General features: G+C 38.5%; 1 protein-coding gene across 5 annotated transcripts in view; it reads right to left on the reverse strand.

Moving 5' to 3' along the window:
- The window catches only part of MCF2L (MCF.2 cell line derived transforming sequence like), a 159,290-nt gene that overhangs the window by 82,169 nt on the left and 56,410 nt on the right, over positions 1-20,711 (reverse strand). For 2 of the 5 annotated variants that reach the window (XM_065677899.1, XM_065677894.1), the window contains exon 1: positions 15,240-16,107. The exons of the other annotated variants lie outside the window; for them this stretch is intronic. In XM_065677899.1, coding sequence (XP_065533971.1) covers positions 15,240-15,360 — 121 coding nt within the window. In that variant the 5' untranslated portion in view covers positions 15,361-16,107. Of the gene's footprint in view, positions 1-15,239; positions 16,108-20,711 lie in introns of those variants that run through there. 5 annotated transcript variants of the gene reach the window in all.

The raw sequence follows: 20,711 nt of genomic DNA on the forward strand, positions 1-20,711 counted from the left end.
TAGCAAAAAGGACATCAATAGAATGATGTGGCACTTTGTGGGATTCAGCATGACAGATCTATTCTTATAGGATGATCTTTAGCATAGTGTAAATGTATAGTCTCTCTAAAAACACAAAGCAAAATACACTTAATTTGCACCTGCAACCTCAGAATTTATAATTGGAGGGAATTTATGAAGACATTTAGCAATTTGATGCACAATCTGTTAGCATCTAGTTTAGCATACAAGACTACATAAAAGCCCTATTCATTTTCTGCTTCTAATTCTTCTGGATGGATTGTTTTTTTTTTTGTGGGGAGGGGGTTCCCCAAAGAACGAATGCAAAAAAGGTTTCACTCTTTTAAAGTCATCATTCAAAATTGCCAATTCTGTCTGGTTTACATCAAGAGACTGCAAAGCATTAAAAGGAGTTTATACACACTCACACAAAAACACACACATGAGTTTGTATAAATCCACTATACAAAGCAGCTTGTTAAATGTCTGTGCAGCAATAAAACTAACCCATTTTGAAAGTGCTTTGGAAGTTTTCAAGTCAGATGCTAAGTCATCAGAAAAGTTCTCTATCACATCCAAACCTAAATTTAAGCAAGCACATGCAATCAAAAATAATGGTGAGAAAAAAGCAATAAAGACTATGAACCATGAGACAGACACTCTTTCCATGAAAATGAGCATGCTAATAATAGCAATAGTTGCTGGGGCACTTTAAAATGCTGTTCAATTCATAGCATGAACCCTGAAATATCTTCCAAAACGATGTTGCCAAGAAGAAACATAAGGAAATCCGTTGAGAAATTAAGCTTTGAAAGTACAATTTGCATTTCAAAGCTTTGAAGATTACACATCCCTTACACCAGGTATCCAGAAAGTAAAATTTATCAAGGATGGCACTTCTCTGACCTTGTGACCTCGAGGTTCTCCCAAAAACCATGCCAGAAGCCTGGCCACTGAATGCAGTTACCACACATCCATTTCAATTTCTGATTTTAAAATTATATCTTTCTGGTGTTCTGTGAACTGTTTATATTTGCAGTTTGCATTTTCTGTTTACACGTCCCTTCTAGGCAAGCTCCCTCACAAGTATTTAATCATAGGCCTCCCCTTCACTGTGCTGCAGGATTTACCAAGGCTTCTCATTTCAAAGATGCACAAAACCCGGATTTTCCTTCAGGTCAGATTTCATCGCTCAGGAGTTAGTAGTAAAATACTTCATCCTGTAGTATTTGGTGACAGTTCTGTCTGTCCACAGCTGCAAAAGCCAAGCAAGAAATCGATGTGACCTTTTTAATATCATAAACAGCAGCAGTACTCCATGTACAGCAATGCCTGCAGTGAGATGTGTCTACGCAGACTGCACTGGGGAGAGGAAAAGAGGACTTCTGGCTCTGTGTCTCAGTTGGCTGCAATGGTATTCAAAATTCAGGAGACAGGAGACTACAGTCTGATAAGAATTGAAAGCTGTAATTAAAGATGGAAACCAAGTCACCACTGACATTAGGTAGAAGGTAGGACTAAAATTCAGGAAAACCACGAGGATGAGATCCATTTTTTATAGCAGCAGTGGGATTAAAGGAGCAAGCAGAGGAGACAGAAAATATAATTGGACATGGAGCTCAGTGGCAGAAGGGAAAACCCCACACTGAGTACTGAGAACAGAAATGTGATGAAAGTAGCACAGGAACTAAACTCAGGAAAGGAAAATCAGGTTTATTTTGTACACTGAAACATACAAACTTAGTAAAAATATTACTTCAGAAAGCAAGGAAAACAAAGAGACCATTACAACAAATGATGACTTGTGCCACAACCAAAACTATATTTATAGTCAAAATAGAAAATAAAACTTCATCAGCAATAGGAAACCCTTTTTATGACTCAAAGTACACAGAATCATTTTTTTTCCAGATTAACAAGATACTCAGGAAGCAGAAAAACTTTCAGGTCAAAAGTTGTGGGAGAATTGGTTCCAACAAAAATATCATCCGCTCCTGTAACACTGATGATAAAAGCTGCAAAATTATTTATTATAAAGGAAGGAAGGGAAAAGACATTTGCAGAAATCTTAAAACAGCAAACAGGACAGAAGAGAATTCAAGATAAAATTAAGAGACAGAAAACATTCTATCACATCTCTAAAATAATCATTGGGGTGTACTTGGATAAATTAGTTATGATATTTCAGTACTGGAGGATCATTCATAGTTTCAAATAAAATAAATAAATACATAGATCTGGCTATTAGATCATCTCAGGTACCTGCCATTTTAGACTGGTGAGTATAGGCAAATTCCCTTAGAGCTGGCCATCAGCTTTAAGTCTTACATTGCATAAATCTGACTCACATTACGATGAGGTTACACTTGAAAATGGTCAAACCCACATAACTGATAGGATAAGAATGTCACTGTCTACCTAACAGCTTCTTACTTTCAAGCCCATTTTGATTTTGACTCATGACTTAGAATTTCTGTGGCCAAGGCATGCATGCTGCCTGTGGCCGTGCAACCCACCAAGTCCACACACACCTGGGAAAAGTGAAAAAATGCAGACAAACATGTCAAGCAGTCCTCAAAGCTCACCATTTCCTCCACTTACAGGTTTCAAATATAGTGTATCAATTTCTCCCACTGCCGCTCTTTCTAACCCCCTGAGCTTCAACAAGCTCCCCAGTTTCCTCAGGAAAAGGAGACTTAACATCAAGCAAAGAGTAAAACAAAGCTCATTTTCCACGGATCAAAACCAAAGAGAACATAAAACACACTTAGACTAGCTTCTTCTGGAGAGTCAACCCAGAGAATTGCTTTAGGTTCTCGACAGAAATTCAATTCCTTCCCAGAAAGAAAATCTCACTGCAGCAAGAGAATAAAATACCTTATTCCTTATGCTTAGCAGTGTGATACTCTTGGTTAAATTTAGTTGATGAAGGAAAGACAAGGCTCACATTGGTTGCTCTCTGTGGAAATACACGACATACAATCACACTTGACCTTTTTTATTTTGTAGACACAAGATCTTTAAGAAAACATTATTGTATTTTTTTTTTTTTTAAAGAGAGTGATCCTTTAATTAATACTTAAAAAAATCTAACCCTGCAAAGAGCGGTTGTAACACCCATAAACAACTGCAGCACAGCAGCTGTAACTGTGTCCTGTTTCCAGTCTCCAGGAAGCAAACAGGAAACCTATACCCTTACCTGATTGAAAAAGCAGCAAGTCCCCAAGATTTTAATCAACCTAAAGCAACAAATATTTTCCTTCTTTTCCAATTTCGTGGGTTGCTTCCTGGCGCATTCATGAAAGCAGTATAGAGACCAAGCTTTTCAACAGCAGCTTTACCTTTATTTTCCACATTAAATATTGCTACTTGCCCTATTATACTGTATTTACTTTGCCCAGGTGTGACAGCTCAGGCAGGGTTGTGCATTCAAACAATAAAACCACTCCTCTGCCAAGGGCAGTTTACTAGCATTAGCCTCTAACTTCAGAAAGCAGGATTTTTCAGCTCACCTCAAAACCCTTCCCACTATTTTCAGATGAGCAACAACAACAATAGATGCACCATGCAAGAGATGTAATTATGCTTTAACTAATAAGGAGGAAAGACCCATAAAAACTTGGCAACTCATCACATCCACCTCTTCACTTCCGCTGATCAGGATTTTGCAATTAACAGAAAACAAAACTTGCCAAGTCCCTGCCTTTTGCAGCTCTGGGTTAACCACCTCAACCCTCAAAAGCATTTGAAACAGTTTTGTGTTTCTTCTTACCATAAGAAGAAGAATGAAGATGTAAAGAAGGATGAAACAAAGGCCAAAGAGCAAATTCCACTTGTTCTGACACATGCAGCAGCTGAACTAATGCCCATGAATCAAAAAGGACTGAGAGATAACCCAGAGACAACCCCCAGCCATTCTTTCGGCTCTTCCTCTTGTTGCCTGTGTAAAACATATATTTAGTTCCCACCAGCTCCTGCCTTACCAAGTGTGTACCTGATTAGTTCAATGTAATTTTAACTTAGCCCTTATCCTTGTATTTGCACTAAAGTGAAAAAGCGCAGGGCAAGTGGACCAAAGGTGAGGGCATCCTTTGTAGTTCCCTGCACTATGGTGGCAGCAAGTAGGGCCTGTTCAATTCAGGTCTCATCCTAAAGCCAATCTTTGAAGTATTTAACAGTGTCTTTTTAATAGGACAGATTTTATTTAGAAGCCTCCATCTCCCCTTACTCAAACACATTCCTGTTGACTACTGCTCTTTTGATCCCCACACTATAGCAGTTTAGCCAGCAATGAATACACCTTTCCAGGACACCAAACACAGAATACAGAGGATAACAAATACAGAAAACCAGCCAGTTCAAAGGCTTAGCAAAGAACCAAAGACATCGCTCAGTCAAAGAGAACAACAGCAAAGTAACACCAGAAGGATTCCCACTCCCCAGTGAGGGTTTACTTGCTACGCTACATTTTGGAGGGGAACTTCAGGGCAGGTAATGAGATATTTTTTAAGAAACATTTGGCACAGATTTCTTCAGAGCACCTGGGGAAGCCAGGTGTAAGGGACCCCAGATACTCCATTGTTTTTTCCATTGTGAGATTCTAGAAGTATTTTCCAGCAGCTCTCAGGGCTTTGTTTTTTCTAAATTTCTCCACAGTATGAACAAATTTGGGGCAGCTTACATATGAGATGTGTTCAAGTCTCTACTGTTAGATGTACACAATTCCTTAGAGCACTAAAAAACAATCCACATCTTCCTGTTACTCTGTCTAGTTTATTAGGTAGTAAGGGAACCAGCAGCTCAGCTACAAACAAATAAGAGCATATATTAGTCTCCACAAACCAGTAACAAAACCCCTTAATTTCATTGAGCTTATTTCATGTTTTTTTCCTTCAGGTAAGAAGAAAGAAACTCTCACAGTACCTGAGTGGAATGAAAAGGCTCACAGCTCTATCAGCTTGCCCAGAAAAGCAGCATGCATTCACCTGGCAGCTGACTGGTGTTCAACTTCAGCCAGCCAGGTGGGGTGGATTCACAGGCATTTAAAGATCCACAGGTGCAGCCACCAGCAGTTAGGTGACAAGAGCTTGTGCAAATACTCTTTTTGCAAGTAGGTCTTCAGATAGAGTGTGGTGCTATAAGTCAGCAACTGAGGTTTTGCCTGAAGCCTAAACTCAGAGAAATGGGCTCAGATCTAACAGGAGCCTGGTCCCACGTGCAGCAGCATTTCTGCTGAAGTCAGTGCCACCTGTGCAACAGCAGAAATTAGAAGCTAATCTGTATATTTCTGGTGTGCTCCACAATTTGGCAAACTGTAACCCAAAGTCTGCTTTGTCACGTTTTCTCTTTTCTTACAGCATTGTTTTTTACCATATTGCCTCTCCTTGCTTGGATAACTCTTAGTATTATGCTCCAAAACACGCCTTCTGTCTCTAAAGCACTGATGCTGTTTGCGGGTACCAACAGCAACCTCTGTTTTTTCCTTTCTAAAATAAACATAGTCACATAGAGGAAATCGTTTTTTAGAAATCTAAACTATTCAAGAGTGAACAAGCCCATTGTTTGGAGAGGGGACTTCAGGGCAACAGTGCGCTACAACTACTGTGCTACAGAGCATCCATAAAAATCCTGTGGACCATAAGGGTTTGAGGTTGCATGTGCTGGGACAGGGAGAGAGGGGACAGAGCATTCTCATTGTTTAAATGTAAACAATAATAATAATAGGTTTTCGTAACTGAGAAGGAAGCAATCTAATGTGGAAAACAGTTGTTATTACTCTGTTTATGACTCCCTGTTCCCGAAAAATATGCTGGGTTACTTTGGAACACTGAAGCCGGCTAAACTGAGGTGACCTGAAATTGGCCTAATGGCTGAAATCCCATCTGATAAAATGGGCTTGGGAATACCTTTTCTCTTTTTTATACTGGAAGCATGCCAGAGTGGAAAATACTGGGTGGAGGATCCATAACTCCTGTGACTGCAAGAGCTTTACACTCAAACCCCCAGACAGATTCTAGTTGTTCAAGGCAGTAAACTGGATACACTGCAAAGGTGGCTTCAGGGAGAAAGCTGTTACCTAAGCCAAAGGGCATGATCCTCAAATCAATCTCCTGACACGTCAAAACCTGATGGCTCATTAGATGTTTTTGAAACACAACTGAAGTTCTCTGCATAAAGTCTGACCTGCATTTAGACAACTTCATATTGAAAGAAATTCAAAATTTCAAAAGCAAGGCCAAAACCTCAAGTTTTTCCCTTTGGGAAGGAAACAGGCTTTGTTTGGGGCCACTAGGACAGCTCTTATGTTTTTAAGCTCTAATATTAAAGGTCGGTACCATCAAACTTCCTCTAATGCTTTCAGTGGAAATGGCAGCAGAGGTTGATTTTGCACTGAACTGCGGACGTGCATTCCTCATCCTTGGGGCATGCTAACCAGACCAGAACGCCTCATTCTGGGAAGTTATCTGGTTCCAACCCCTCTGCCATGGGCAGGGGCACATTTCACTAGACCAGGTTGCTTAAAACCCCATCCAACCTGACCTTGAACACTGCCAGGGATGGGACAGCCACAGCTTTTCTGTGCAACCTGTGCCAGTGCCTCACCACTGAGGCAGGTTTGACAATATAAGCCTTAAAAGTTCCAGTCGCACTCAGAGAAAAACCAGCAATCTTCTCTTAGGCTATCTTAAATATACATTTTGTCTGGCTGCTTCAGTTAAAAGATTACCAAATCTATGTTTTATATCTCTGATCTCTTTTCTCCTGCAGAGCATTTTGTTGTGTCTACAAATTGTTTCATGTGCGAAGTATTACAAGACTTCATCACAATCAGTGTATATACTTCATTCGCCCAAAGGAGGCATCTTTTAATGAAATACTAAATTAGCTCTCTTTATCATTATTCAACACATGCATTTGGAGGCTGTCACGTCTTACTTGATCCAAGTAAAACCCCATATATTTCTGTAAGCAAAGCATAGCATAAAATGTCTAATTTTACTGATGTTAGAGAATTCTTCTTCTCAACTTTGAAATAACTTCTAATTACACAGGGAAACACCCAAAAAACTCAGTAGATTGATTCCCCAACCCCTGCCAAAGAATCTAGCCCTAAAATAACTCTGTAAAGTCACATGACAACATCTGCAAAAATATTATTAGAGCTTACCTTGTAGACAAAGAACATAATTTTCAATAGCTGGAAGTCAGGAAAGAATCAGAGAAGGAACCAAGGTCAAATATCATCAGTCAAAAGGTGAAACGGTTACCCTAAACAAGGTAGTAGACACCACCTGTACTTGCACCTGAAGTCCTTAAATAATCTTTGATAGCCATCATGGTAGATGATACAGTATAGATAGCAAAATATTACCTGTGCCCCACATGCACAGTCCTATTAAAATGTTCGAACACACTGCTGGAGTCCTACAGGTTTAGATGGTAGAAGCTAGAGAGTTTCAAAGTGAGATGAAGAAGAGCTGTGTGGTTTTGGGCTCCCAAGAAGGACATGTTTTGAGTTTCTGTTTCAAAAGCCCACTATGACACACAGTATTGGAAAGGTAAAACTTCTCTAATGTAAAAGGATGAAGGCAGTATCTTGAATTCTTGATTTCACATGCTAGCTCTCCTCAAAAATATCTGACCTACTATAATAACTGACCTTATCTATTTTTTCACGTACACCTTCAGAATCCACCAAAGATGGTAAGAATTGGATGTTTGGCTAAAACAGAGAAAATGCTTATTTTTTAATCATAAAGGCTTAGGAAATAAAGAGTAATTCTGCTGCACAGGCTCACTGCATGAAACAAATTGGTTGTATTTAATGAAAGCTTATGACTCTCACCTAGAACACAAAAAGGAGGGAAACATAGATTACATCTTTCCTTCCCATAAAAGCCTTAAAAGCAAGTAGCTCCTTCCCTGAAAGCCAAAGGACACATATAAGCAAGTTCTTCAACTATCCCTCTGACATCTATTCATATAAGCAACATGTCACATACTGTGGAGACTTCTAAAGTGATTCCTCAGAGAAGTAAATCAAAAGATGGAATCATTCAGGGAACTACTCATGAATAATGCAACGAAGCAACTATGTTAAGACTACATCTGAAACTCCTGACGATTTTCAGAATACAGCCCCATCCAGACTAAGATTACTTTAGGTAATTCACAAATCACAAGAGTTACTGTAATTCAGGACAAATCTAAGATAAATTGTCACTAGAATTCTACTAGTCACAAATTTTAAAAGTATACTCTTGACTAATGAGTCACATCTGAAATTACAGGATCATTCTCTCCCAACTGCCCCACCAACTAATACCTGTTTGTTAAGTGGACAAAACTCCTTACTAGAAGACAACTACAAGTTATTCCCACTGAGCCCTTCAAGGTCTTCTTCTAACTTGGTCTCTGGACTCACTTTCTTTGTGGCCTCTATTTACAAAAATTCCAAAATTGAATAGAAACCTTGAAATGAGAAATAAGTGTAAGTCTGATTAAAATAATTAGATGAGGCTGAGATTCACTGCATGCTGACATCAGTGCAGGTGGAAAAGTCTCACATTTTTTCCATGTGGGGTTAAGAAAGGAGAAGAAGCAGCAGCTCCTACAGAAGATTCCCATAGGGTCCTCCAGTTAGCTCTTTGGCCTCACTCCAAAAGGAAAGAATGAACCTATTACACAGCTTGGTCCCTCAACCCAAATTGTTTGCAAGTTGACAAACTCACTGTCAATGACACCAAAGACTGCTGGCAGGTACTAAAGAAGAGTTGTCATCTCTTTAGTACATAAAAGTAACTAAGATTCTCATCAGCAGTCCTTGCCCATTACTTTCAGAAAAAAACACCAACTAACAAGATCAAGGAAGGTTTTATGCCACACTTGAGTCAAAGTGCAAGAAACAGAAGTTGTGTGTGAGCTTGGATTGACTTATGACTAAAATAGAATCTCTCTTGTTTTGTTTTTCAATCACCGAGCAAGAAATGCAACACAGAAAAGTTCTGTTGATCTTCACTTCCTGCTTTGGAAGAAGTAATGGTTCTGAAATAAGATTAAATAAATAAATAAATACAAGAGCTAGTTTCAACCAGGAAGTGGTGGAAATCTTAGAATAAGCTTTGATCCTTTTAATTTAGTGTGGTTTACCACAAGACCACGTATGTTCAATCTTCTCAGATTAGCTTAACCTTCAAGGTTAATTTGAAGATGATGTGGGATTTTTTTAAACAGCACAAGCATGCACAGTAAAAGGAACTAGTGCAGGCCTTCTTATTAAGCATGACTTCAGTACAGCTAAGCAGATTGCAACAGCACATGATACTGGAAAGTTCGTGAAAGAACAATGAAAAAGATAAAGAGAGTAAATAAAGTTACATCCTGACTCCAGACTGGTTCTGCCCAGAGAATAAATACCTTCTTGTTGACAATTCTCCTTATGGGAAAGCAAAAGCATGCTATAAGAATAGTAAGGTATTTTTACTCAAAATTACTGAAGCAAAGTATCCCTGTTTATTTATCAGGGTAACTTTAGTTCTTTTTAATTTTTTTGCTATCGAATTATTTTTTCATATATTCTTCAGCCACCATAAAAGCAGGAAAAATTACATTCTTACTAACTCTCCACATACGATGGCATTAATGCCATTTATGCTACAGCTTCTAATTAGATAAGGCTTTTCAAAGAGCACTAATTGCCAGGAAAATATTTTTTCATTTCAAAAGTCACAGACACAGTCAGACTTTGTTTTTTTGATGATTCATTTACATATATTGAAGTAACAGAATAATTTTTGACATTTTTTCCTTCATTGACATATATAAACCTTAATGTCACAGGAAAACCACCCTTAGAAAAAGGCTGTTCTTTGTAAGAAGCCTCAGACAGAGTGAATCCTAGGAAATGGGCAGTGAAAAATCAGAGGCAGAGGCTGGGGAGGTCCAAGGGGCAAGAAAGCAGGTTCAAGGAATTCAGAGTCAGTGGATCTGACGGAACAGGAGCCTAGAGGCACTTTCTTGTATTGACTCTAATTCTGTTGGTGTGGCTTTCTCTCTAATTTGAAAGATTCTTGAAGGTTCTTGCTTTCTCAAAGGAATCATCATCCAGGGGAATAAAGTGGTGGCCTGTTTATCAGTATTTCAGAGTTGCATATTCCTATAATAAGGCGCACAGCTGGAGAAATAATATTTTCCCCCACAATTAAGTCACCAAAACTTTTAAATAGTAACTTTTATAACATTTTAATTTAGAATATTATAATTTTGTTGTTTAGAAAGGAATTAAAATAACTTCTTAACACAAGTACTGGGAAATAATTAGCAATTTCAGGGGTCTTGAGAGGGACCACTCTCAGAAATCTGCTGATAATGTCATCTATTTTATATATTTCTACTTCCCATCACAGTACGCATCTTGACACGATTGTAAAATACATCTCTCAAACCATACATATCCTTCACTTTCACTTTTTAACACAAAGAATAAAGATTTTAAATTTATTTAAAAAAACCAAAGCAGGATGTATTTAAAATTTCAGGAAAAAAGAAGTTAGAAAAGGAGGCTGGAGTCCCTCAGTTTTATAGGACAAGTCAATACAGACACTTAAATGAAAGAATTTAAAAATTTGCCATGTTACCATAACTGGTACCTCTGAAAGTAATAACCCCTTTATTAGAAAACATATACTAAACACATTCCAGCAGCAGAAACTGCCCTATAAAATTGTGTCATAATGCTGTGAAACTGATTTCTGCATCAGCAGCTCCCTCTTGATGGATATACTGCCTATGAACTTTTCTGGCTTTGGAAGGATGTCAGCTGTGACTGGTTTTGCTGATGTGCTCACTTTTCACTGAGTAACTTGTCTGAGCCAAATAAATCATTTAAGCACATCACAGATATTACATGGTAACAAGTTTGGAGAGGTGCTATTTGAAAGGAAACAAAGTTCTGTAAAAACCATATATGAAAAAATAGATCTTAAAATATCTAATACTTTACTTCCTTTGGAAAAGAGGATTTAAAATAAAATCCAAACTCTACCACCCACTATTCAGCTCTTCCAGTAATGTGTGTTTTGTGAACAGAGTGTATTTTCAAGAAACAATGAGCTAGCAAAACTGACACTGACTCTCAAAATCGTGCTTTTTTGGCACATATAAAACATGGAGTTCAGAATGCTTCCAAGAACACAGTCCCCAGCCACACACCTTATATGCTCCTGACTTAGCAGACTGTGCAAGCCTGTTTACATTTACAAGATCTAGGAGTCATAAAGTTAAGCCAACTTACCCTGTGACACAAAATCCAGCCATGAACACCATTCTGAGAAAAAATAATAGCTCTTCATTTCTGCTACCGAAATTCCTCCATGATTCATCATCAGAGAAGAAAAATGTCCACTTTTCCCTTCCTCTGCTCAGAACAGACTACCCCGAGAAGGTAAGAGCTTTCATGTTATTTGAACTTTGTTCCATAAATGCAACAGGTGGCACAAGATGACTTTACAAATGTATTTTCCTCCAGTAATGCCACTGTTCTTGTAATTATCTCTTTAATTATAGTGTTTTCCCCTCATGTCACCACCCTGAATATTTACAGACTGCTGATATACCCAGTGTCTGATACAGGATATCTAGGCTATAGGCTGAAGCCCTAAGCATATATTCACTCATGTTAGGCTTTAACAAGGCAAAGCAAAACTGCTTTTCATGCAGATATTCACACCACTATTTGGAGCCAGTTGTACTGAATTGCTCACTCACAAGTTCAATGTTTTGGTGCAGTTTATTACCTCTGCTATGGATTCACACCCAACTCTCTTCAACATTCTGCTTGAAAAAGTGCAAGGTCATTTCCAGGTGATGGAAGTCTCAAGAGTGGAAACCTCAAATCTCAAATAAATCCCTTTTCAACATGTTTATCCAGCCAGCAAAAGAAAGTGTGAATACAGCAAAACAATAAACATAGCCTTACACGCCTAGATCTAGAATGGGAACTAACAGTAATAAAGTTGTAGTGGCAGACTTTAACACTGATCAGAAATCTCAGCATCTACACAGGCTTCAGGAAGGCTTTTGCTACGTTGAAGCCTTCAGCTAGTTAAGTATGTCTGCTATATTCATATGCTCCATCTGACATTTCCTGCATCCATCTATTCTGCTATCCTGACTGTAAGCTAGCACCCTCTCCCCATACAAGAATGTCCAATATCCAACAGAAATACTCATAGAACTCTAAGAGAAGATGAACCACACCATCCCCTTAGCAGACACAGAAAATTCAAGAATGCTCTTCCTCTAGACCCCTCTTTACAATTTGTATTCGATTACCCAGGTTGAGGATTTACCAAGTTTGATCTGATTATTTCACTACAGAAGTCTATTAGTATTAGACACCCACATTAGAGTGCTGCCTCACTGTATGTCACAGAACTCCTCTGGATTGGATCGGAAGAACCCTGGGACATAGACAATCTCCTCATCTATCAATTCATTACATGCCTAGAGAATACACACAAAAGCAAACCGCTACAGACCTTTAGCCATCTTCATCAGAAAACCAACCTGAATCCCGTGTGAAAAGATGAAGACTATAGGATGCCTCCAAAGATACTCCCTGTCCATACTCAGCGCAGCACAGACTGAAGACGGATGTCTCTGAAGTCTCCACTTGCCAGACTTGTTTTGCAGCTTTGGGTTCAAGCTGACCTACTGTTCCTGTTTGCTTAGGCAAAGCGAGAAGAGGGAGAATCTCAAAGGATGGTCTGTGAGCACCATACCAGGAAGCCCATCACAAAGGGCCACAGCAGGTCGGGAGCCTGGGAAATCTGCCCTGCTGATGGGAGGACAGGTGCCCTCACAGAAGCCAGCTTAAGCCACACCTGTCGAGGGCTAAAATCTGCCACAAAGTGTACAACTGCTGTCCCACATGCCTGCAGTTGGAGATGCAGAAGCACACAGAAGTAGTATGGTCAGGAATGAATGCAGAGACCACGATGCTGCCCTCACATGAGCCTGGGGTATCAGCCCGGGCCCTGCCTGCCCAGGTAGGAGGGACCACACAGCACCTGGTACCTGTTCATGTAAAGATTTCTATATTCCATATTAAACATCTTCACATGCAGGGAAAGGGTGACATGATAGTGTGCAAACTTGCTCTTGGCAATTTCCAGAGATGCTAAAGAAGAGAAAACAAAGCTCTGTAAGACCTGGGACAACAGGACAGAGTGGCTTAAGTTTGTCACAAGAAGAGAGATGCATGCATCATGGGATTCACAGAATCACAAACACATTTACTTTAGAAATAGGTACTTGCCAAAACTGTAGTTTTACTCAGCGTAGGTACAGGACAGAAATGTTCCCAGGCTGCAGTACCTTTCCCCTTCCACAATGCAAACCCTTGATCCACCTTTTGTGTAATACTTGGTCTGGAAGTGCCACTGAATGCTAACTGAGATCTGCTACCAGGAAGGTGGGAAAACTCTTATCAGTCCAAAAGGCCAGAAAACGCCTTTGACCGAAACAATGGAATAATTCTTACTGGATATATAAGGTTAACATTAGAAGCATATAATTGCTTTCCTACTGTCAACATAAAACGGGTAACAGGAAGAAAAGGAAACAGAATTTTTGCATACTTGAAGACTTCAAAAAGAAAAGGCTGCAACACAATCAAAAGGAGTTTAAGAATAATAAAGATGGGTGGGAGAGAAGACAGACAGCTTCCAACAGAAATATACAATTTTCTGACTATACACACCTATATATAGTGAAAGGAACCTCTAAGTAAGAGATGGTTGTACAGAATTATAAGATTTATATTAAGGATCCGAGTCTGAAGGAAATTAGGCTAAAATGAGGAAAACTACCTATGTTAGAACGTGTTCAATACATTAAATCTGTGGTTCACCTATGCAGTCAGGGGTTTGCCTATACTTGAAATTAGCTCTAATCCACTCATGAATGGCCAGAAGGCACCCAAAACTTTTAAATATATATATGTTATAAAATAAGTGGTGCAAGTGCTAACTTTTATGGCTGCACCTTGAACCTGACTGCACTGTGATTACTACCAAGTGATGGTTGAATCCTACAAGAAGGGAAGACTGAAATTTGAGGAGGCCTTGTTTTGCTCTGCTTTGTAAGACTGCATCCCATGTATTTAAAATATTACTAATTTTTTCCTGATTTTTCTTTACTGTGGTTACCAGTAATTAACATGAAAACTTTCTCTCATCTGAGCTGAATAGAATTCATTGTTAAATTTTGATAATTTATTAGTTAGCATTCCTCAAGGTACCAAACCTTGACCTCATGAATGCTCAGAACTCATAAGTCAGGCACTTCACATTTTCCATGAAAACTTTACATTTTATGGGTTATGAAAAAAAAGGTTATAAAAAAACCCCTAGCAATTTTCATTTCAAGCAAAATAGATGGCGAGACTCAGTGAGCACAGTACAAAAGAAGGCATGAGCAAAGGGACCACCAGAGAGGCATTTTTTTTTCTTCCCATTTTTTTTCTTTTTAAAAAACCATACTAAGTCATTGTGCATAGAACCAAGAAAGGACTAATTAATTATTGAAAAATCTAACCTTATATCAGCCAGTTAGGGCTAACCTATTTCAGAAAAAAATCTTAACAATATGTAGCTTTACTAAACACAAAAATCATATAATTATCAGTCATACTAACATATTATTACACCACACACCCTATGAAACAAGCTTTGAGATTGAAAAGTAAATTTAGTACATTACACTTACAGATCAGAGGCTTCCTGATTTTTTGAGTACAGTTTAAGATATTTTTTGGTGTAATTAGTTATATTTTTTAAGAGCTGAGCACTCAGTTAAGTTTTTCTACAGTTTCAAAGGATGGTAGCTGTAAAGCATTCAAATCTGTGTTAGATCATACACCTGAACTGTGAGGAAAACCAAGATACAATGGTTTTCTCCAGTTAGTACTAGTGACAGAAAGTGATCATTATCCACAAGTAATATCTAATAAGGACAAAGATATATATATTTTTTAACTGTAACAGTTGCCAATTTCTACATGAGTGTGCTTTAAGAAAAAATACTCATTCCTGCAATTTACATAAGCTGAGAAAATCAGTAACACAAACACTAGGCTACTTACTGATTATTTTCACCTCACACACTGCTTAAATTTAAGTGCAGCATGCTACATAGATACAAATCACACTACAGGATCACCTACACATTAGCCTCACCAGAGCATATTTGTCTTGGGTTATTTCTTGAGTGTCGTCTGCCATGGAAGATTTGGATGAATCTTGGTAGGGTCCTAAAATGACTTTCACGTCCTTCCCTTAATAGGCGACGTTGAGACATGGATGCGTATCCCTCTATCTTCACCAAAGGAAACCAAAAAATCAGCTCTTCACAATTACACTCTTCCAACACACTGAAAGATACTCTGATTTTGTTTTTAAATGTCAATGGAACATAAAATTTGTGATATTCAAATGCTACCAAAAGAGATAAAAATAGTACAGATTTAAAGAGTTGGAAATGGGTGCAATGAGGTTATTTGTACTGTATGCGCTTTCCCTCAGAAACCAATACCTAGGTTTTACTAGACAGAAAAAAGAAAAATCAGTGGTAGTTAATGGACTGAAAATGCTGAAGTAGTTTCTACAGGAAGCTGCAAGACCCTCTTAATTTCTAGCATTCTACACCCAGCAGACGACGGGACATCTTGCCACAGCTTTCAGCCTGCTTTCAGTGTGACTAGTATGAATAAACGAGGCACAGCTTCTCACGTAGGCAGATCAGACTTAGCAGATGAAGTTTTGTGGTTTTTTTAAAAAAGCATGAAACCATCTGGTTTTCGATGTTTCATCCAAAATCACTGTAGCCAAACTGGCAGCCCTGTGCTGTTCCTGGTGAAGAAAAAAATCCCCACAACACATCCAGTTTGTTAGTGCACTCCAGCCGTGCACAGTGCTACAAAGCCACTGCTCATCCTAAGTAGCTGGTTACTATCACCTCCATGTTCGCATCCTTTTCCTTAATGCGAGGGACGATCAGTTGTTGCAAAGAGACAGCCGAGGTTTCTCCTGAAGAAGGGCAAGTTGAATGTCTGTCTTATAACCTTACGGTCTTGCTCAGGAGTTCACAACTTGGCACTCTGAAGGTAGAATCTCACTTGCTGCATTTCCTACTTCTGAGTCTAAAGGATCCTGTATTCCTCAGGGGCCAGTGCTATGCTGATGCCAGCAAAATAGAAGAAAATACTGTTCTGACTACAGTGTTTTCCATTAGAAACTCCTCTACAGTTTGTTTGTGCTAAGTCAGACTCTCACCATCAACCCACCTCCTCTTCTTCCCCCTGCACTTGTACAGAAGTGAGGACCGAGCTCTTCAAAGGCAAAGCCTGTTTCCAGAATATGCAAGCAGAAAGGTCTCACAAAGAAAAACCTGAATCTTCCTGGGAGTTAACAAACTACTAATAGGAAGGAAGGGAGGGGAAATGAATCCCAGGCTTTCTTAAAACATATCAGGAAACCCTACACTGTCTGTTCCCCGTCTCTTTCAATGCAGGAGAGAGGAAACTGATAATGCTGCTTTACTTGGCAGTCAACATTTTCCTCTCAATTCTGTTTAACTATGTCCTGTATGGCCACAGATCAGCCACAATCCCAATATACACCATTACAAACATCAAAATGAAGAAATGTTTTGAAATATGGTGTACCAATTATTACACTGAAAGCAGGTAAGTCACACTGATGTAAATATCAAATAACTTATTACCAAATACTAGTTTGAATATACCTTGTTAACAGAGGAGAATCATTACAATTTTAGCTGCAAAATGCTCAACTTAAAACATGTAATCACAGGCAAATGTGACAATCTTGAAATGTGATGATCAAGGAAAATATCAAAATAAATAAGAATTGATGCATTTCATACAAATACCTTTTGTTTTCAAAAATCATTGTACTATGCAGATGGACCACTGCATACTGATTCATCCTGAATCAAAGGCCTACCGAGCTTATTTAAGTAATACAGGAACTAAAAGGAAGGAAGGAAGGGAACAGCCTAGTGGTGGAAAACCACCAAGGTACACATTGCCACTGTACTGTATACTGAGGATTCAAACAAAAGAGGAACTGAAGTAATACACAGCATCCATATTAGACAAAACTCCACATTTTGTTTGTGCTGCTCATCACTGGGGGACACAAAGCAGCAGTTCTGGTTTGAAACAGGACAACAGTAGCATCCACAGAGACAACACTGCAGGCTGTTCCTTGCTGCTGACCTGTGGCAGATTGCCAACCATCAGGGCTTTCCTCCTGCCTAGCAAGCTACTACTTGTTTGGGGCTTTTGGGCCACAACAGCCTCATGACCAAAGGATCTGGTCTGACAAATGGGTGGGATGCTGATGAAACCACATATCTTCCGGCAGCCAAGCCACCAGCTTGAGGGAGACTAGATGAGAGGAAATGACCTCAATTTGTGCTAGGGGAGGTTTAGACTGGATATTAGGGAAAACTTCTTCACTGAAAGGGCTGTCCAACATTGGAACAGGCTGCCCAGGGAAGGTGGAGTCACATCCCTGGAGGTATTTAAAAGATGTGTAGATGTGGCACTTAGGGACATGTTTTAGTGGTGGACTTGCCAGTGATAGGTTAAAGGTGAGACTTGATCTTAAAAGTCTTTTCCAACCCAAATGATTCTATGAGTCTATGAAAAGCGACTCTTTGTCCCGGTGGTGTTTTGAGTGTGTGGTGATGCTTCTGGCACACTGGAAACCTCACCAACAATTTGTGATTATTACAGTAAAGCAAAGGACATTCTCCTTGCTTTCTTCATGTATCAACTACAAGCAGAAGATTGATGACTTGAGTTGTAAAGTTGTTAAGTACACACAATCCTACTGAAAGCCAGCCATTAGCTACATTCCTGTCCGCAAAACAAGCTTTTAATCTTCTTTCAAGTACTCAAATTTGTGCCTAGAAGCAAAGAAATTAATCACAACAATGGTTATGGTGGTGTGCAATCAGAGGAAACAGATGGTCTAATGCAGTGTTTTCCAAACAGAAGCAGCCTCTATCTCTAGGAAAATAATCTGAATATTTTCCTTTGCCATTGGCATTACTATAACAAAAGCTCCTATCAGAAGGATTTCTTCTCTGCTCTGCATGTATCAGCAAATTACATAGCAGTTTAAAGACAGTAATATTCTTTGAGTATTAGTTGCCAGAACCAACTAGACTGTACCTATCTCACATCACATTCAATGGGTAACACCTCCACAATTATCTTTAAATGACTGCAGACAGCCTGATGGAATGAATAAAATTGTGGCAATGAAATAGGGTTTATTTTATTCATGCTTCATTTCCAGGTCTGACTGCAGGCATAGGACTGCACACTGACAATAGCAGTAGCCACACTGACTTACATCTGCATATTCTCTCTGATTCTTCCTTTCATTCTCAGGGCTCTCATTTTAATACAACAACTTCAAGTTTTCTTGGAAATCACTAAATTAAGGTTCCATGACTTTCATAATTTCTTGGGTGTTTTCACTGTTCCTTTCATCTTTCTGTTTGTCCAGGAGGCTTTGTCTTCATGGGAACATTTCAAACACCCTGCTGTGATATTTCCTCCAAATACTATAATTTACAAGCCTTTCCTTATAGCCTCACATTCACTGTGATACTGAAATGTTCACATTAGAGGACCACATATCCCTCCTAACTGTACAGTGCTTTCATGTTTCTCCTGTATTTCTTCATTGCTCAACACAAGATACTCTTTGTATCTGCTGCTCTGCAACTGCCACTGGTGCTGCTGTTTCTCCCTAATTGTAAACGCCATTTTTTTAGAGAAAAGAGTGCATTTCTCAGTCCAGAAAACATGGCACCTCTCACGCCTGGCACTTCAAGATCCCACCATGCACACACCACTCACTAATCCACCTGTGAGATCTGTATCTACCACTCATTTGGTCTTTTCTCCTGGAGTTCCAGCAGGGAGGAGCTTCTGCTCCTCAGTATCAGAAGTGCCATCACATCCCTGATAAAAACCCAGAGGACTGCAGAAGAGGTTTTGCATGAAGAATATAAAAGGTTATGAAAACTATATGGGGAATTGCATATAACATGAACATATGCTGAGCTCAGAAAATACTGTTTCTTGGACCAGTTTCTAAACAACAAATATATAAGGGTACAAACAAGATAAGTATCATGGTCTTTCAAAAAAAGTACAAGTTGACTGTGTATCTTTCAACATCAGCACAATCACAATAACAGTGGAAATTAAATGAGGAGGAAAAAAAGCAAAATATTATTTAGATGTTGCAGTTTAAAGCATACTTCACCTATTTTCTCTGCACACATTTATGTTGTTCAGAGCAGAAAGCTAAATTGGACTCATGGTATGTTATTGAACAAAACGATCCTCTTGCACACATTGAAATATAACACACAAGCTACTTCTAATCTGAAATGTAATGTGCTTTATAGGGTTTAACACCCATATACTATAACAAGGTAGCACTGATTGCTGTTTATGGCTAGTCCTGAACTTTCTTATAACCCTACATAGATGTTTAATTATGGCAAGTTATTTGTGTTGATTTTTAAAATCAAAAACAAGTTAATACAGATTAATCCATGCCAGAGGCTAGTCACTAGGCTAAAACAGTAAAGAGTCAGCTAGAGGCTTTAAACGAAAAAGAAAGTGTAGCTGATGTGTTAGAGACACAGAACTTGGTATTTTTACATCCACAAATTCCACAGGGCTCTTGTAGAGGGATAATGCTGAGAGAAAACCTGTCTGAAAACCTGAGAAATAAATAATTATTCCACAAATGTTCTAGTATTCTTTAAATAAAAGAATAAATCTTCCTTTTTCAATGTGGATGAGATAAATACAAAGTTCAGGTATAACCTTTTTTTTTTATATACTTTTTAGAATTGGCTAGGTGTGCTTATATTTCACTTTCAGGCTATTCTACCAGAACATTCTCTCTAACAAAAAGTTTAGAAGGTTTAGAAGGGTTTCCCATAGTGTAATTTAGAGAATTTGTGACCTGAAATAACATTTAATAAAGTACCATAACATATAAGGAGAAGCTGGAGTGGAGAGAAATCTCAGAAATAGGTATGAATGAAGCCATATCCTGGTAAATCTAAAAGCTTTTAAAAAAAACTCAGTAGCTCCCCAAAACACAGACAGTGATAAACATTCTCAATGTTTTAATATTGAAAGATCAGGAGTTAAAAGAATTATTTAGTTTCACGAGAAATCTACACAGATTTCGAGAAATCTACACAGAGACCTGAATTAAGTTATAAGAGTGAATTAGGTTAGTTGTCCAAGCTTAATCCTAACTGAGTATGTCTGCTGAGAGACAAACCATGATTGTAATAAGCATCAGCTGAATATAAGTAGATCAGGACTGAGATAAATGGACAGCTTGCATTCTATTTATACTTGCACATTATGCTGCAGAACCACAGCTGCCAGTCTTTCTTTAAACCAATCTCTCTCAAAAAAAAAATTAAAATTAAAGCCTAAAATCAATACAGAGCATTTAATAATTCAAATGTACCATAAGAAACAAGAATTGTAAGATACTAGAGTTTCAATATTCTGCAAGAGTTAATATTTAATTGTCAAGACAACAAAAAGCTTTTAAAGCATAATATCTATC

The sequence above is a fragment of the Lathamus discolor genome, chromosome 4 (assembly GCF_037157495.1).
Source record: "Lathamus discolor isolate bLatDis1 chromosome 4, bLatDis1.hap1, whole genome shotgun sequence".
In the NCBI taxonomy this organism is placed as follows: Eukaryota; Metazoa; Chordata; class Aves; order Psittaciformes; family Psittacidae; genus Lathamus; species Lathamus discolor.